This window comes from Lycorma delicatula, chromosome 4, assembly GCF_047948215.1.
Source record: "Lycorma delicatula isolate Av1 chromosome 4, ASM4794821v1, whole genome shotgun sequence".
Taxonomy (NCBI): Eukaryota; Metazoa; Arthropoda; class Insecta; order Hemiptera; family Fulgoridae; genus Lycorma; species Lycorma delicatula.
The window spans coordinates 45,439,560-45,459,228 of record NC_134458.1 but is presented as its reverse complement, the minus strand read 5'-3'; the positions used below and the strand labels follow the sequence as shown (position 1 = coordinate 45,459,228).

At 27.6% G+C, this 19,669-nt stretch overlaps 1 protein-coding gene across 1 annotated transcript in view; it reads right to left on the bottom strand.

Annotated features, from left to right (window-relative positions):
• Positions 1-259: 259 nt before the first annotated feature.
• The window catches only part of LOC142322843 (alpha-tocopherol transfer protein-like), a 57,200-nt gene continuing 37,790 nt past the window's right edge, over positions 260-19,669 (bottom strand). The window contains exons 2-7 of the mRNA XM_075361920.1: positions 9,634-9,777; positions 8,052-8,211; positions 6,010-6,277; positions 3,167-3,277; positions 2,396-2,498; positions 260-437 (exon numbers count right to left, since the gene is read on the bottom strand). Coding sequence (XP_075218035.1) covers positions 286-437; positions 2,396-2,498; positions 3,167-3,277; positions 6,010-6,277; positions 8,052-8,211; positions 9,634-9,772 — 933 coding nt within the window. The 5' untranslated portion in view covers positions 9,773-9,777 and the 3' untranslated portion in view covers positions 260-285. The remainder of the gene's footprint in view (positions 438-2,395; positions 2,499-3,166; positions 3,278-6,009; positions 6,278-8,051; positions 8,212-9,633; positions 9,778-19,669) is intronic.

Sequence of the window (19,669 nt, the reverse complement as noted above, 5' to 3'; positions counted from 1 at the left end):
CAAATATTTCATTTACTTTTAAATAAGCTTTTTATGAGCCATTTCAATCTTCAACATAATAATAATTCTGGTAAATAAATTCTTCTTTTTTTTAATAAAAATATATTTTGAGATAGTATAATTGTCTATTAAAAAAGAAACAGAATTCCTGAGGAGAGTTTAATTTTGTTGTGCTAAAGATAGATAAAAATATACATATATATATATATATATATATATATATATATATATATATATATATATATATATATATTATATATATATTACTTTGATTTTAAAAGTCAGTCAATCAATAGAAAGTTGTTTAAATGAACCTTCCATTCCAAAAAGATCATCATGTGTTTTTGGTTTACCAGGACGTTTTGATTCATCAGCTTTCACGTTTTCCTGTTCCTTAAACCAGTCTTGATAAGTCAACAGTTTGTCCATCCATTGCTCTGAAATAAGAAATAAGCAAATTATAACACTATATTAGATTCACATTTATCTGTAAAATATAATTACCAATTTTATATATGTTGTTCCATAATTGAAATGATCATAGGTGATCTGCCACAAATCATAAGTCACTCAAAAATGATATAGCTAAACACCTCACGCCAAACTTAGTAGGGAATGTGAGGAGTAAAATGGTTTCATATTGCTTTCTTCACTGAGCCAAATATATGGTTACATATAAAATCTCAAGCCCACAAAAATATAAGATATTTAATGCATTTTATAAAATGAACATCAATTTTACAAAATTATATTTAGTATTGTTGGTAGGTCTATCTGTCCACCAACAATGTTTTCAAGAAGCCAGTTGCAATAATCAAGTTGTTTCGGTTTGTCTGTCTCCTTCAGTTGTTGCACACTTGTAACGTGGTATGGTTTCAATTTTAATTCATGAAGAATTTTATGACAAGATGTGTATTTAACACCAGATTGTTGGGATAACTTGCGTAATGATTTTTTTGACTGGCAATAATTCTCCTTTCAATATTGGTAATGTCCTGTGGAGTCCTAATGGAAGGTTGCCTATTTCGTTTTGCATTTGAAACTGAACCTGTTGTACACAATTTTTTAATTAAATCGTGCATGCTACTCTTCGCTGGGATACAGGCATTTGGAAATTTTTCTATAAATACTTGATGTAATTCTTCAAACGATCCAGACCAAATATAGACCTCAACTATAGCTGTCCTCTCCTGGATTGAATAAGGTATTTTACACAAACACAACTGCACTCACAATACTGCACTGCAACAAAACGTATACTGAACTGACACGTAACCACCTGACAAATGGCAGCAACAATCAGTAGTAACATATACATCTTCTAGTTGCGCTAGTTGTGTGATAGTCTTTCATAAATAGGTTGAGTAGCCGTTTCATTATGGGTTCGGTTTTATGTTGCTCACCTGTATAATTAAAATATTTATAAAAAATTATATGCGTGCAGCTTCCAGAATTCTGCTTCCTTCAAATACTTCTGATAGCAGTAAACCACTGGTGGATATAAAAAGAGTACATGAGACTTGCCCCTTCACAAGTATAAATTATTTGAATGTTGGAGCTTTCAAGAATAACAACTTTTTTCTGGAAATTAAATCCATATTTTGGTTAATTTTTGTATATCTTTGTGAATATCGATTTTTATTGTCAGGAAATTAAATTTTTCATTATGTTTTATTTCTATTGAGCCAGGAGAGCTGACTAAAGTTTTTTGTTAAAGACTTAACAAAATAATAAAATAATTTTTTTTAATCTATTCTACATTCCACATCTCTTTCATAGTGCATTTGTTTCATGTCCCCTAATGAAAATTCTAAAGCAGCTCAATGGTTCCACTGATTTTCTCATTAGTCTTGTTTGCTATTATAATTAAATAAAACCATCTTCAACCTTCATTAGAACATATATGAAAACAGACACACAAATATTTTATTTTTGGATTACCAGAGCAGATCTTGAATTATGAAAGATTCAGTGTTCTCAGAATCATCCCCAAGGAAATTACTTATTAAAAAAAAACTTTCTTATGTAAAATGATGAATTTTATCCTTCATGGAATTCTTAATGTAACTTCAAAACATAGCATTCTAAAAACTAAAAAGCATATTGTTCCGCAGTAAAAATACTAGTTTACTAAATTAGATAATTTTTATGCCACCCATATCAGAGTATGTTTTACCTCACATAGTTTATTACGGTTGAAACAAATGGTCATATTTTCATCAGATAAATTTAAACCTGCTGTTATATAAGAAGTAGAACATAAATTAGTAGTATACCAGTTACACCATAATTATTATATTAAATGAACTGTAACAAAAATTTTCAAAACACTTTTTATGAAACATAAGATAGTTTATGAAAGAAATAAAGTAAAATAAAGAAATAAAATACATACTGTTGATTTTGTCAATTGGACCTGCATAGCCTCCATACTCCTCTGGAAGAACATCTTTTGGTACAAATTCGTACAAGGTTTCCAGTTCATTGTGTACATGAATCTAAAGTGAAACACAACATGATAGATATAATCAAAGTGATGATCCCCTTCCATATTAATAAAAGTATATTTATTTTAATTGGGTATTAAAAATTTAAACTGATTAAAATCCAGATTTATATAGATTAAAAGTTACTTCTAATACTAGGCACATGGATTGAAAAAACAAAAGGACCTTCATTATTTTATGTTAAACTGAAACTATATATATTGTCATCTACATTTCTGAACTCACTCTTGATGTTCAATGTTTTAAATTATGCTAGAAGATAGTAAAACAAAACTTTAGTATTGCTTTATTCCATTTGCTTATTATTTATATGCAAATTTTAAAAAACATTTAAATCTATAGTACTAACTTTTACTTGATAATAGGCACATTTTTCCTCTGGTTATTTTTTAATATTATTGTCCTTAACTAACAATAAGAATGTCTGAGAATACTCAGTACCAGAACAAAGACCAAAATGTATTCATTCATCAAGAAGTTACTGTTATAGCATTAAATATTTTTATTAGTTTAAATCTGTCACCTCAGTATTCATAAAGTGCGTTCTTATAAATTTATAAGTAGTTCTTATAAATTCATAAGTATGTTGTTATAAACTTCTTTAATGAAGTTTCTTAACCTATGATCAGAAACTTCATTAAAATTGTTATTTAACTTACTCTGTTTCTAATTTTTTCCTTCAAAAATGGTTTGACAAAATTAATAATAGTGTCAACAATAGGTGATACATTAACCACATGTACTTCTTTCAACTTGACAGGATATGCTTCCTAGAATGAAGAACAAAACATTAGTAAATAAATATTTATGAAATGTATCAAGTAAATTAAATGTAATTAAATGTTTATTAAATTAAATTAATAGATCAGTTGTAATAAATAGTTGCATTAAATAAAAGTACTAAGAATATTTTTTTTTATTTATCAGAAAAAAATGAAGTCAATATATCAAGCATTTTTACTTCTAATTATACAACGATAACAATAATAGGTTTTTAATCACAGCATAACTCGCCAAAAAATTTCTTGAAAGTTAAATACTAACTTTAAGAAGTCATTCTAAAAAAAAGAAAAAAATCATTAAAATATAAATAGTTTAGTTCAGTGATTACAATTACTGAACCACTATCAGCAAACAATATAATATTATCACTAAACACTAACAATGAAATAGTTTTAGTTTAATGATTTAAAAATCACTGAACTAAAGTGATTACATGTATTTCAGATTTAAGATACATTAAAACTATAAATATTAACTTGTAAAACAAATAAATAGTAAAGTTTAACATTAAAAATGCATGTTTTTTCCTTTCTACAAAACTCACTTTACTCTGCTCTCACTATTTTGTTAACTCACTACCCCTTCTACAGATAGAAAAATATGTGCTTTTATGATTATTACCATTTCTCTTATCTTTTGTAGAATTCCCTTGTGGGATTAAGCACAGCTTTCATTATTATTATTATCGTGTAAACCATTTAAATTACATGACTTTCTGGTGAACTGAAGAGGGGAACTGATTTGTGAAAGGTAAAAGAGATATATCAGTTGAAAGGATAAATAATACTCATGATAGAATCCCACCATTATTTTACTGCTGGTTTCATGTTACTATCAGGTCACCCATGTCGCTTTTTTTTAGAGCATTATATATTTAAAATATTATTTTTCTTACTTTAGTGTATCTTATATGAAATAATTTCTTTAATAATTGTAAATATATCTACAAAAAACATCATGCTAACAGATGAATGCATTCACTGTTGGTTGAATAAAGAGGAAAAGTTGGTTATCTTCCTTAGACTTCTACTAAAATCAGAACTTTTATATTTCATCTATGTACTGTTATTTCTTAGAGATCTAATTGCTGAACCAACCTCTTTCATTGTGAATGATTCTAAGACTACTGTAGAATAATCTGGGAAACTAACTCAAATGAATATTCAATTTTTTGTTGCATAACATACACTCTATTTGGTAGCTATAATCCTATTGCTATAAATTCTATGGTTACTTTCTAAAATATTTATTAAATGAGTTTCTAATTTCAGTATTATATAATGATATTTTTTTTTCAAATTTCAAACCTACAACTTTTGACAGGCACTGTTCGTGAATTTTCAATAACCCTTTCCTCATTTATTACTTTCCACATTGCCATGTTAAATCTTCATGATGCTTTTAAAGCTGCTGCTGTTATTAATTCATTTCTTGATAAATTTATATTTTTAAGCTACTTTTTCTTAATAAGGCAAGCTACATAGAATTTATATCTAAATTAATGTAATATAAGTAAATCTATTATGTTTTAAATTAGGCTTATTTTTACAAATAATTCAGACTTTATTTTTTTTTTAAAAATGCGATACAAAAATAATAGTTTTATTATTTACTTGTAGGTTATAGTAGCAGTAGAGTAGTTATTGATTTATCATTAAAAAAAAATACATTTTGATGAAGCAGAGATCTCTGAGAAAATATTTTTATTTGATAAACAAAAGTTAAAAGCAGTAAGTAATAGAATATTTAATTAATTTCAGTGTTTACAATATCAAAGAATTCCTTATATACACAAGTACTTTTAATAATATCTGCATTAAACTCCCCTAAAACTACAATTCTGATAAAATTTGCTGTAAGCTCATCTACACATTGTGCAATTTTCACTGAACTTATCCATTCTATTTGTAGAAAGATATACCTTTAGCATTCCTTTTCCCTAACAAAACTCCAGAAAGAGTTCATTGTCCATTTCAAAAACAAATTAACATACAAAATATACACAATTGTTTCTGTATAAAGTTTTTCATTGGTGACTGTGTAAGTGGAAACATAAATATTTCCATTTATTTGAAACATACTGAATGTTTTATTGCAACACAGAATATTTTAGTAAAATGTATGTTTCTGATTGTTTCAACTTTATGTTTAAAGTTGTGTTCAGAATGTTCTTACTCTTGGTTAGAACATAAACTATATTGAATCAAGTTTACCCACCACATTCTAAAATGATCATCATCCTGTTATAACAGCCAGTGGATGTAAAAAAGATGTCAGTGACTGAAAATTCTGTTCAGTATACCAGCATCTCTACATTAAAAAATACTAGGGATAGTATCTGAGAATGAACTTACAACTTGAACAAAAAATAACGTTTATGACCAAAAGCAAACAAGAAAGTAAAATTATCTATGCCACGAGCAAAAAAGTTTAATTTGAAAGGAGTGAAATCTAAGAAGCTCCTTAAAACTTACTAAGAAGCTAAGAAGCTCCTTTACTTCTTTCTAAGAAGTAAATTATAAGAATTAATAAAAAAGTAAAGTAAAAATAAAAAAATTTACATCAATCATTAAAAAAGTTAGAAATAAAAAAAGTATTTATCTGTTAATTTGACCTCGCTGCCTTTAATTTATTTAAGGTACATTTATTTAAATTACTTAATGTCTGTATAAAATTTGGTGTTTTTTTTCAATTTTATATAGGTTGCAAAAAATATTACCTGTACACAAATTAAAAACTTTTTAATAAGTGCTGGAGTAAATTTTGAGAAATGAGTGGCAAAATGTGCAGGAGTAGCAATAGATGCATCAAGAATGTATATATCACCAGCAACACCAACTAATTCTTCTTTTAGTCGTATATCTCCAATCATTAAAACAACTTTCATACCATCTGCGACATTTGGAATAATATTTGTCGCATCAACACCGCGCATAATTATCACTCTACGCCCATTTGGTGTAAGACCTGGCAAAGGTGGTATGTGACTGAAAATATAATAAAACAGTATAATTAACTGGAAATCAAGGATAATACACTCAAATCTATGCAATTAATATACTCCAGCATATTTGTGGAAGGACATGAAAACCATAATCAAAGCAAAATCATAATTATAAAAAAAATGAAGCTAATTAAAAAAATTACTGATAAATATAGCAATAATCTTTACAGATTATTTACAGCATAATTACTTATGCTGTCATCATTACTAATTTTGATAACCTAATATCTGTTTTTCTCCATGGATATAGCAAAAGAGAGAAATCTGCACTGTTAACAGTGAACAAAACCAATTCTAGAATTAAATAAATTTTAATCAAATAAAATACTTAATTTAAAAAAAATTGACAAACTATTATAATTACATAACTAGAACATTGTTCAATAATACTTCATACGTTAATCAGAATAAAGAAGTGGTTACCAATAATAAAGCTGAACACTCTGGTCAGGCTACTTGATCTTACCACCAGATGATGACCCAGCAGAATCTTTTAACAACTTTTAACCTCAGGCTGACTGGATCTTAACGTTTGAGATTCATGGGCTGGCTTAACCATTATAATCATCACTTCTGGAAGCTCTCAAACCAAGTAGCTCTTTTCAAAACTAAACTACAAAGGTTGATGCCTTAGCTATCATTCTGGCAGCTGACTTACTAAACAGGCTTTTCAGTACCACCAATATTTAAGATGTCTCTGTAACACCTCATAATTAGTTGTTACATTTAAAAGACTAAATGAATAAAAATGCGACAGGTTAATAAAATGACCCATTTCTTGCAAATAAAACATCATTCATATCATGATACGAACATGATACAGATGCAAGTATGGATGCAAATTTAAACTATATAATGTGGACATTGATTTCAGTAAATCATATGATAATATATAGGATATAACTAGCATTCTTAAACAATTTATATGTGCATGTGTTGGCACATGAGTGTATGTGTCTGTGTGTGTGTGTGTGCATGGAAGTTGGCAGGTCCTGATCAGTCAAAGGAGGAAAAATGTGATGGCGAAAGATAGAAGTGCAAGAATGCCTTATAATTGACAATATTGGAATAAGGAATTTTTAGAAAGATGTCTAACTTATGTTTGAGGCAGACTAGCCTATCTCTTCTTTTGAAATGTTTTTTTCAGAAGGGTAATGAAATATGGGATCAACAGGATCCCATCTCATTAGAAGAAAATATTCAATTACTGGGGCAGATGATTGGTGAAATGATGAGCTTATCTGATTGCAAAAAAGTCTTATTAATTATCTGACTGTACGTGTTCTATGAAAGACTACTCTCTTATCTGCCTTGGTTATGCTCTCTTAGATCATCTGATGTTTCTCCAAATACAAAAGTTTTTCTCTTGATTGAATACTGAGGTTGTAAAATTATAAATATTTCCTCTTATTTATGAAACAATCTGAATACAATTTATTTATATATGCTAAGAGTGCACTCAAGAATAGGTATGCAGAAGCATGCATGATTTATTGCTGTGAAATGAATGTTGTAAACAACATTAACATCCATTTATTTAATCATGATTTTAATAGAACCAGTTAGGATCACCTTAATTCTGAAAGTTTTTTAGCATAACTGCAAGAAAAGTAATTTTTGTAATTCAAGAATCTACTTTTCATATTTAAGTCTTAATACATTTTTAATTTTTATGGAAAAATTAAGAAAATTTGTAGAGTAGGTGTGTAATTGTAACTATCTACTTTTAATTGTTGACAGTTAATAATAAAACTTACGCTATTCTCATAACTTCTTGAAGTTCAAATCGTGTTGGGTCACGATCACTGAAAAATTCTGGACAAGCTGTCCGCATTGTAAAGTACATGTCCAACTTTCGTTTTGTCTTTTCTAATGAAAATTTACACCCACGCAAAAATGTCATTATACGACCATCATCTGAAACAGTAAGGTAGTTTGCTCAATGCACAATTTGATTTATTGTATGTTATGAAGCATAAATTCTATGATTTAACCAAGTACAGCAGAAACTGCCTTTTTTGTTCATTAGTAAACATAATATTAGTTAAAAACTATGGATTATTAAAATTATGTTTATTCTTGACACAATGTTTATAATAAATACCAAAAAAGTGAAATGCCAGATGCACTATCTGGACACACTTAAACAGTGCAAGCACAAATTTAAAATTGTTAAACACAAGAATATACTAATTGTCTTTCTAAAACGTTTATAGTTCTGTAAGATATTTCCTCACCCTAATTCTAGGCAAGGTTGAGGGTAATCCTTTAACAAACCAGATCCTGTTCTTAGCAGCCTTTTAGGTTCTGGGGGGAAAACCAGAAAATTTTTGTAATAAGCTGGTTTCCACCATTAATTAAATAATACAAATATTGTAAAGCAAATTCAAGGGACTTCATAGAAGCACAAAAGTATTTTTTTTAAATTTGCAGTTAACATGCAGTACTACCAAAATATAATAAATATAAGTGTTATATAAATAATATTATTGTTTTACTATGAACAAATATAAAATACATAAAACAGTATGAAACTTCTTTCAACAGGCCTCCCAACTGTAAACCACTTTAAACAGTAGACAGACATACAGTCCCCAATCCATTAAGATAGGGTTAAACAATACACCCAGTAAACTATAAATGCACAAACATGATGATCAAAATATTTTGTTATAAAAATTTTAATATTTTGTTGAAATTGAAAGTTGTCGAAATTGTTTTATTGAAATAATTTCTTATCCATGTCTAATGTTCTTATTTCTCTTGTTATTTATTTGAATGCATTCACTGTTCTGTAAAGATGCAGTTTTCTGTTGTACACTTTCCACCGTTTATGTTTTTTACGTAACCCCATAATCTTGTTAAATAATTTTATTAGTATATACATTTAATTGTATTAAATTTAAAGTAATATTTCAAAAAAATTTCTCATAATAGAAAATTTATTTCATAGGTAGACAATATTTATTTCATAGGTGAGAAAAACATATTTAGCATGAAAAATTTGTAAAAATGACAAATGCATCAGAGTAATTTTAAAGTATCCACCTTTGCTTATAGTAACCCCATATTCCCTTTTTCATATTTTTAATTCATTTTTTATACTCATAATAAATTGGCAATCCATTCCTACTCCATAAAGTTTCATAATTGAATAAATTAGTTAGAAACTAATAAAATCAATTAGGCTTATTATAATAAAATTTACTGAAATATGAAAATTATTTTTAGAAATTAATTAATGACATGTATAAAAATGAAATGTAACAAAAATATCATCAACACTTTCATTCTTGTTAGTAAAAATAAAAATTAAGTATGAATAATTTGATAACATACCATCAAATTGAGGAAGATGAGGTTGACGTTTTAACCAGTCTTTAATATGCTCCAGATCTTGATCTCTAGTAGATACATTTTCATTTAACTCAGATCGTATCCGTAATTGCTGCTCAGGTGTAGGTTGTACAAGTGTCATTTTTTCTGAAATGAAAATAAAGAAATTTTTTTAATAATTTCAAATCATGGCCTTTTTTTTACTGCAGATAGTTTAATTTATAATGTTTTGATTCAGATGTCAGGTTGGAACAAATAGTACAATTGATTTCCATCACAGAAGCCAACAGACCAAACCCAATGGATTATATTTTAACCTTATTAGCTCCTTAATATTCACTCCTAATGTGTTCAACCACATTATGAGACCTAATGTTTCCAAGAATAGAATATGACCGTTCTGTTCTTAGATATTTTAATTAGCTTCATATCCTAACTAGATATCCATGAATGTAACAAGCAACACAAACACATCATTACAGATACAAGGAACACAGCAACGCATCAAGTCTCAGTTCAACAGCTGTACAAGATAATTAGAAACTTCAAAAATATCATTTAAATCAATCAGTTTAGATATGTATGTAAATATTTCAGAAATATATTACAGTAATACCACTCTAAATACAGTTTTAATAGATAACTGTATTATTTTATGTGATAAACAGAGTTATTTACTATATTAATTAAATTGAATTATTATCTGATTCCTTGTTTACTGGTATTACAGGAGTTGCTGTTGTTAATTATGCTTGTCTTGAAAAGGTTAACAATAAGCGCAGCACAATTATCTGCAGCACCTTTTACAATACCAGTGAAGAAGGAGTCAAATAATTACTTAGAAATGTCTTCTAGAAGTACAATTCCATGTAGTTTGTAATTAAGTAAATTTAAAAAAAAAAAACATTTATCTCATTTCACCATAAATATCAACAAAATGATATATTACCATTTATTTATACAGGATTTATAAAAACGAGGAAAAGATTGTTAGTCAACATTTTGAAGGAAGGAAAATAAATTGGTGATGTCGGAGGAGACTATTTTGAGATTAGGGTTTGATAGAGTTCTTAAAGAATAGAAAAATGGCAGTAAGAATAAATGATATATCATCAGAATCATTGTTTAGCATAGGAAAATTACGACTCAATATATCATACAGATTACCATTACAGTTTATGAGATTGAAAAATTATCCAAAGATTTTAGAAAAATAAAAATTGTTTAATTCTAACTGTACCAAAGAAAACAGATTAAATTAATCATGATAACCACTGTACCGTCAGTTGAATATCTCATACACCAAAAATATTAGCCGGGATAATTAATATGTGAGTAGACTGTATAATGGAAGTTATACCACATGATGATTAGCTGGGTTTCACAAAGAGCAAAAGTAAAAGAGAAGCTATTATTATAAATATAAAATTCATACTAAATATAATTACTGAAGTACTAAATATAAAATTTTAATTACAATGTAATACAAAATATAATATAATACAAAAACCATATAATTATAAAATGTAAGAATTCTTTTTTAAATTTATAATAAAAATATATGAAAATGTAAAATAATAAAAGCATAATAATCATAAGGTATTTTAAACTGATAGAATTTTTTCATTATCCTTTAACATCTTTTATCCATTTTCTTTCATATTACTTATACATATATTTCATTTTCTGGTTTCCTAATGAAGCAAATAGAGGTTACAAATGTTACTGCAAGTATTCCAGAGCTGTATGTGTCCTCTTGATATTGAACTTTGTGAAATTGTATTTCTATACTCCTACCATACAAATAGAATATTATTTGCTTAATTTCTTTAATTTTAAACTAAAAAGCAAACAAACAAAAACATATATTACAGTTTTAAGAGGTAGGAATTGATTTTTTTTTTTAACTTTTTTTATTAATTTATTAATGCATTGTACATAACAAATTTGCTTTAATAAAGTTTTCTCTAAAAATGCATCTGAAGAAAATCGAAATTTTTTCGCGAAATCCCCCATCCTCTTAACGAATTTTGAAAAGAGATTAATATGATCAATTCCCCATATATAGAAATATTTGGATGAAATCGATTAGGGCAATCCTTAGATATAAGGCTAAAAGCAGTATGACACACAACATATGTTTTCTGGTTTAATTTTTTGATGTAGATTAACTAGTTGAATATATCAAAACGTAAAGATTTTCAAAAAACCGATACCCAATTTTTATCACCATACTTTACCCTTTAATTCTATTCTAGTTGCATTCGCTAGGAACGTAAAGATAAATTTAACAACTGTTCCGGAGATCGTCTAATCATAATCTTGATAAATAGAATAGTATCTTAATACAAAGATTAATTATAAATCTAGCACAATTTATTAGTATATTCTTTAATGTCATGTCGTACATTTATTATAGCCGTAAATTAAAATCGCTGTTATATTTAACGACTTCCTTAACAGATTTAAAAGACTGCATGATCAACCTTTAAATAAATGTTATAGTTCAGTACGACCATCACTCAACGTGTTAGTATTCTATATTTTCTTTTCTTGTCTTTTTTTATTTTATTTTAATATAGGAAGTAAAATTATATATACACAAAGGGAGAATGACAACATATTCTGAATTATATGTCAAGAAGATTGACTTGCTGAAGGCCACCATTACGCAGTAAAGAGGTTAACGTTCAATAATTTACGTATATGTATTTGAGTAGACATTTGACTACGTGCATTTGATTGATTTTTTTTTTCACGAGACTTAATGTGAGTAAAAATTGATTGCTCCGTAATTATTTAATGTCGTAAACGTCAAGGGCGTTTATCTGTTATGAAATTTCAATATAATTATAATAACATAAGCATTATAATCTATTATTAATTTTCATTTTGTTGTGCCGTGTTTTGTATTAAAATCTCTTGTCATGTATTCGCGAATATATTGAAACTGTTTATTTTCCTGATCATTCAATCGTAGCGGTAATTAAAAAACCAACCAACCAACCACTTCGATCAGTGTTTTATATGGACAACTGTTTAAATACTTTATTTGTTTAAAAACTTATTTTTTTAATAAAAACTTTAATGACATCTCTACAAAACACAATATTTAGATCAGGTTAGGAATAAATAAGTATACTATTTTACGTTAACAATATAAACTAGTTCGGCATTTGCCTGGATCACAGAAAACCACATGAAACATTGATCAAGGTAAAAAAATTATAAAAATAAAACGTGATTATAGCCTTATATCAGAAAAAATAATAATTATATTAACAAGTAGGCTGTTATGAGACCCAATTCTGTGTCTTAAATCGGAGGCCCAGCTGAGCTAGAGATCAGTTTGATGTCTCGGTATAATAGTGATTATACCGAGACATTTCTCACAACAAAAAACGTCATATTGCAATAGAGCAAATTACTGCTACTCCAATGGTATACGAACTTGGCCTCTTTGTGCATTACATCGCTTAAAAATCACCACGCTATTTCTCAAAATTATAAATGTTACATTTTTTTAATGAAAATCAGTTGATTTTATAAAATAAATCTAAATTGCAGAATCATTTTGTTATTTAAGTTGGTAAAGAAGTTAAGACGCAGTGACAGGTATGTGTTATGCATATGTGCCTCGACTATTTTTCTCTACAAGATCGAAATATTTATAGGTAAAAGCACTTACAAATTTTTAAAACTATTATTTATAAACTTGTTTAATTTGTTTTTTAAATAACTTTATGTATAAAGTGTATTAATTGAAAAGAAGAGAAAACTAGAAAAATATTTAATACCAGTGTATTCAAAAATTGTTTTGGATTTAGTAAGCTGCTAAATAGTAGTAATTAGAGTATTTCGAGTAGTAATTCTCAAACCATTAGGTTGCAGCACGTAAGTCAGTGTATGAAAATATTTGCTAAATATCTGGTTTTTATTTTTTTATTCTTGTATATGTTTGAATTTAATTATTTAAAATTTTAAATTCCTATGCGATTTGAAAAAATCGCGCGGTTAGACTTTTTACATGTAAGAGTGTTTTGTGCTCAGTTATTTCTACGTAGATACAACGTTATTTATGTAAAGACTCGTACTTGTATGCTGTTTTGTTTCAGATATCTCATTAATTACAGAAATTCACATATTATTTTTTTACACAATTTAGTAGTAAATTATTTCACATTACAATGAACTCGAAATTTTACATAACAAAGCATCTGCTATAAAAAATTACAATATTTTGTTTTTTATTCCTAAAGTATTTATTGTAAATTAAATTTTAATGGTTCCTTAAACTTGAATCAGTCAGAAAAATTAAATTCAACCTCTGTAAATTACGAGCTCGCAAAATTTGATCTTCCTTACTCTCGTGACTGCAACAATTTTTTCCACTGAGAAATTTTGGTATTATGTTCTAATATCCTCTGTTTTAAATGAATTTTTAAAAAGTATGGAAAGCAGATTTATATGGCCACATACGTCTATATTGTATGTTGTATTTTGACTTTTTTTGTTTTTATACAATGTCTTCAAACATTCCTATGTTTGATTGTTGCTAAGATTTTACTAAAAGCTTCTTCCTTATCCTAGGTTTGACTGTTGTCAGTCTGAGCATTCCTTATTAAAGTGTGTTGTGTTGTTTTATGTCGACCCTGGATAATTAATAAACATTAACCAGAAGTTTTACAAGCATCCGTAGCTATTGCATATAATAATTAATTTACAAACCGAATTTACTATCCGTAAATTTAGTTTATATCAATTAGTTGTATTCATAGATACCAGTTTTTATCCATTTACTGGAAGAGAACCTTCAACCAAAATTTTTCACACAAAAAAATTTTGCTAAAACGAATGTGAACGCACGAATCCGTTCCAGAAATGAATAAAAAAACTAAAACTACAGTTTAAAATATTCGTTTCATCCGTTAAATGTTTCGCTAAATGGATCATATATATGTAAATTACAAAAGAAAGTTTTATTACCTTATTTTAGTCGCAGTGAGTTGATTAAAAAAGATAATTCTGTAAGTTTCATTAAAATAATCTAGTTTTTCAATGCGTATTCCTCTATAAACAGAAATCGAGATAGTGAGCTTGTCAGTGGATGCAAATTATAAAGATGAGCAGAAATTATTTCAGTTTTGTATGAAACGCAAAGATAAGAGAAAAATAAACAAATTCTTGATACAATTTACAGTTAAAACTTTATTCATACTACAGTAAATAGATAGTGTTCACAGAAAGATTATGTTCCTCGGCTACATAAGAAAAATGAAAAAAAAAATATTCTATAAAATCTCTGGTACGTAAAAAACGGATTGCTCGATTTGTAAATTGAATGTAAAAGAAAAATCAGAAATAATTGGAAGAGTATCTTTCTAACAACAGCAACTGATGTTTTAATAACAAGAGTTAATTTACTAACCATCTGGCACCGTTGGTATTAATACAATTTATTACGTTCCACTTACCAACAATTTTAAAAGTATATATCCGAGTACTTTCGGTACCATTACTCCATCATTAGGGATTTCCCAAAAGAAGTTAATTCAAATTTAAATGTATAATTGTATTTAAATTGAAATTGTTACAATCATAATACTCGTCGTCAAGAAATAAAATTAAATAGTCGCAAATAAATTGATAATAGTCACAAATATCTTGCGAACATGACATTACGGTCTTATTAACGTACAATCTAATTTTATTTTTTTGACGACCCACTATCTTTAGTTAATGTAAAAGTCAGATGTAAGTAAAAATTATTCAAACAACTATTTTGGTCTTATTAAATACAATAACAAAATTGTAATCTTTGTATGGTATATAACAAAAGGAAAATTATGCGGAATTTTTTATTTCTCGAAAACTTGAAGTTGCTCGGGTTAAAAATACAAGATTAAATCTGCTACAAAATTTTATTTGGTTATATGTCCAGCATAATATTTCAAAAACCGTTTAATCTAAATTCATTAAATCAATCTGGAAATTGGGATACCGTATAGATAAAATGATTATAAGAAGTGAGAGGTTAAACAACTGTAATGTGGTTAGATTTGATGACTAGTTTTTAGATTATTAAAAAATATTATTTTTCTGACAAAGATTTCTTTTTAAAAACAGAATCCTTGAAAAAAGAGTTTATCAACTTTATACTTTTTCCTCTTTAACCAATTGACTTTAAAATAGATTATTAATTATTCTCCTTTAAATAAAGCGTTATTAAGGCGAGAATAAATTATAAACCTTATCATCAAAAGTTAAATAAATATTCTAAAAATTAAGGTGTTGTTTTGTTAAAACAAATCCAAAGTACATATTAAACCTAAGAAAGTGATTCTCAATCTTTTTAGCTCCACGACCCCCAAAAAGTAAAAAAAAAAAATCTAATGAATATTTCACGACCCCCAATCCCAGTTAAATTTAGTTAAACTATCCCAGTGAAACCTAGTTAAAACTGTTTAACTGCGTTAAAAAACACGTATGAACATGCATGTATGAAGTGTATAAATATAAGCAATTTACAGGTTTCAACTTGATGTGTACGTACTGCATGTAATTTGGTTTGCTTGCATAACATTCGCTATCAGAGCGTCATGTTCGAACATATGATACGTTTGAACACCTCGTGCTCTCAGCAATATAAAAGAGACATTTGGGATTGCAGAACGTTAGTTTTGTTTCGAATGCAAAGCGTGTGTCTGGTTCCTTTATTTAAGTTTTTAATAGAGTAATTTCATTGAAAATAATAATAATTGAGTTTTCGGTTTCTAGAAACTGTGTAAATGTTTTTTTGTTTTTTTTTTTTAATTAGATTCTTATGCAAAATGGATAAATTTGTGAAAAAACGAAGTAAGCCATCTACATCCATTGAATCGATTGGTAAAAAGACAAGATTGTACAATAACAGTTATTTAAATTATGGTTCTACCTCATCGGATGAAAAGTCACAGTGCGTTGTTTACTTTCAGGTTCTCTCCGATGAAAGGATGAAGCCATCAAATGTAATTCGACGCTTGGAAACTAAATATCCGGATCATAAACGGAAACCCTTGGAATTTTTCGAAAAAAGATTACATAATATAAGATATAAACAAGCTTCTATTTGTAAATCAAGCCGCACTGGTAAAAGTACACTTGAAGCATCTTACCTCGTAGCATTGAGTAGCTAAGATATCCAAACACCATATAATCTCAGAAAACCTTATATTGCCTGTTGCAATTGATATGGTTAGTGTTTTAATAGGCGTGAAAGAATCAAAATAACTGAAAAAAATTCCGCTTTCTAACGACAAAGTATCAAGGCGAATCGATTATATGGTTGCCAATGTTCGAGATCAGATAATTCAACGAGTTCAAGTGAATTTTTTAGTATTCAATTTGATGAATATGGCAAACATTTCTCAGTTCTTATGTATTATTAGAATGAATGCGATAGAAATAGATCAATCAAAGAAAATATATTGTTTTTAAAATCAATGGTGATCATGCAACAGGACAACTATTTTTGATGTTTTTTATGAAGCTACTAAAAACTATAACATAGACTGGGCAAAATGTATCGCAGTATATAGCGATAGTGCAAAGACGATAACAAGAAAGAACAGCAGATTTCTGAAAAAAATTGATAGATCGTCTTATAACAAGGGCGGAATGGAGGCACTGCTTCCTTCACTATCAAGATCTTACTACAAAAATTATGCCGAAAAATCTCAAACAAATTCTTTGTAAAGCTGTAAAAATGGTCAATTTTGTTAAAAGTCGACCATTACAAAATAGTCTGTTTCCTAAATTATGCGATGAAATAGCCGAGAAGAAAAAATCTCTTCTTTTCCATACAGAAGACAGATGGATATCGTGGGGGGAATATTGACTTGGTTGTTAGAATTGCAAGATGAATTAACATTATTTTTTCTATATGAAAAGGATTTTTCGTCGATGGCTGCGCTAAAAACTAAATCATTAATCAATCGTTAACCATCTCATTAACTTATTTTCTTTACATGTCTACTTATAAATTTAAGTAAAATGTTTATAATAAATGACTTAATCTTGTAAAATGATTTCATTATTGTTTACGTGTAAAATTGTAAGCTAATTTCGGACCCCCAGGTTGAGAAATGCTGTCTGTCCTAAGTTAACATGTAGTTTATAGTATTTATTTTTTCATTAAATTTAATTTAAAACTTTCATTTTTAAAGGAAAGGGTAATAATCACTTTTAAGTTCTATTATAATATGGAAATTTTTGACGATATTTCTGTCAGATTTTTTTTTTACAGAATCGTCTGTTTATTACAGTATTTTTTGTGCATAAGTTAAGTAATTTTTTTTTTTATTTAACTGAAATATGAAGTAAGCAATCATAATTTTATGAGATCAATAACTATATCTATTTCATTTAAATTAAAAGCGTGAATGGTTGTTTTTTTTAATTCTTACGTAAACTTAAAAAGATTTATTGTACTACTTATTTATGAATTTGTTGAAATAAATAATGAATATACGTTAAAATTATAAGTACGAATTTGACAGTTATATTGTAATCGGCAATAAAATTGAAAACTAGCCTGAAATTTTTATCAAAATAAAAGAGAAAATTGTGATGTAAGTATCGGTTCAACGGGTGAGACAATATTTTTTCAGGTCCATAACAAATCAGTAAAACTTGAGAAATCAATTTCTTTCTTTGTACGACTCCAGCAGATATTACGTTATAGACTTTACATTATAATAAAAAAATATATATACATATAAAAATAATTTCTTATAGGACATAATATTTTTCTTCTACATCTCTTTAATATTATGATTTATTCATACTTTTGCCTTTTACCATAAACGGATATGTTTGACATTAAGGAAACGATGATGAAGGTCAAAAGACGTTTCGATGAATGCAACCGATAGATAAAAATAAGCTGCATCTTTCGATAATACATTTATGAATAGATGTTATATGTGGATTACATAAGTTATGAGTAGTCGGACAGAAGAAAGATTGATTCTCCTAAGATCCTAAAATCAAAGTTTTCTATAATCAACTTAGTTTGACCAGAGTCCTTGACCAGGAAAGCTCGTCACGATTAAATTAGAATTTTAAACGGTTGCTTAGTGTCTTTTTTTTAAAGATATTTACGCAGCAAAGAAAAAGTATTATTAACTGAACTGACCGAACATTTTTAATATATTTACTGTATAGTAGTATTTTTTCTTTCATTTTAATATACAATAAAAAAAAAATCCATTGCTTTATAGTGTGTTCCTAAACTCAGTACAAGGTAAAAAGAAGGAAAAGTTTTTGTAATTTTGACCGTAAACTCACATCATTTTCCAATGTAATTAAGCTGTTTCAAGTCTGATTTGAAAAAAAACAAAATGTAATTTTGTTCATAATATAAAGCTTAAAATGATAGCTTTTAACAACTTCTTCCTAATACTGGTAATTGTTGAAGTGATGTCAAAAATTATGACTAAAATTTTGAAATTTACAGACATGTAATTTTTATATTTATTTATTTCTTGGAGAAAATATAAGGAAATATGTGAAATTTCAATAAAACAGCCTAACATTGAAGATAAAGATTTTTATTTTAAAAACACAAGATGGTTGACAAAAGTTAAAATCCTTTCCGGATCTATATTTATAGCAACATTTTTCTTATATTAATATTATATAGATTTAAGGGTTTTTAAATATATATGTTTTTTGTCATTTAAAAGTTTTTGCTTTATAATTTTAAAAGATAAATCTTTAACATCCTTTACATCAGTTTAGCAAAATAAGTTTGTTGACAAATTTTCCTGAGAATGTAACTAAAATAGCTTCATTGAAGGGGAAAGTATGGTGATCATGTCAAAAATGGGGTATCAAGTTTTTTTTCCAAGCCTTTACATTTTAGGGTCCAACTAGTTCATCTACACAAAAAAAAAATATATATATATGTGTGTGTGTGTGTGTGAGTGTGTGTGTGTGTGTGTGTGTGTGTGTGTGTGTGTGTGTGTGTGTGTGTGTGTGTGTGTGTGAGTGTGTGTGT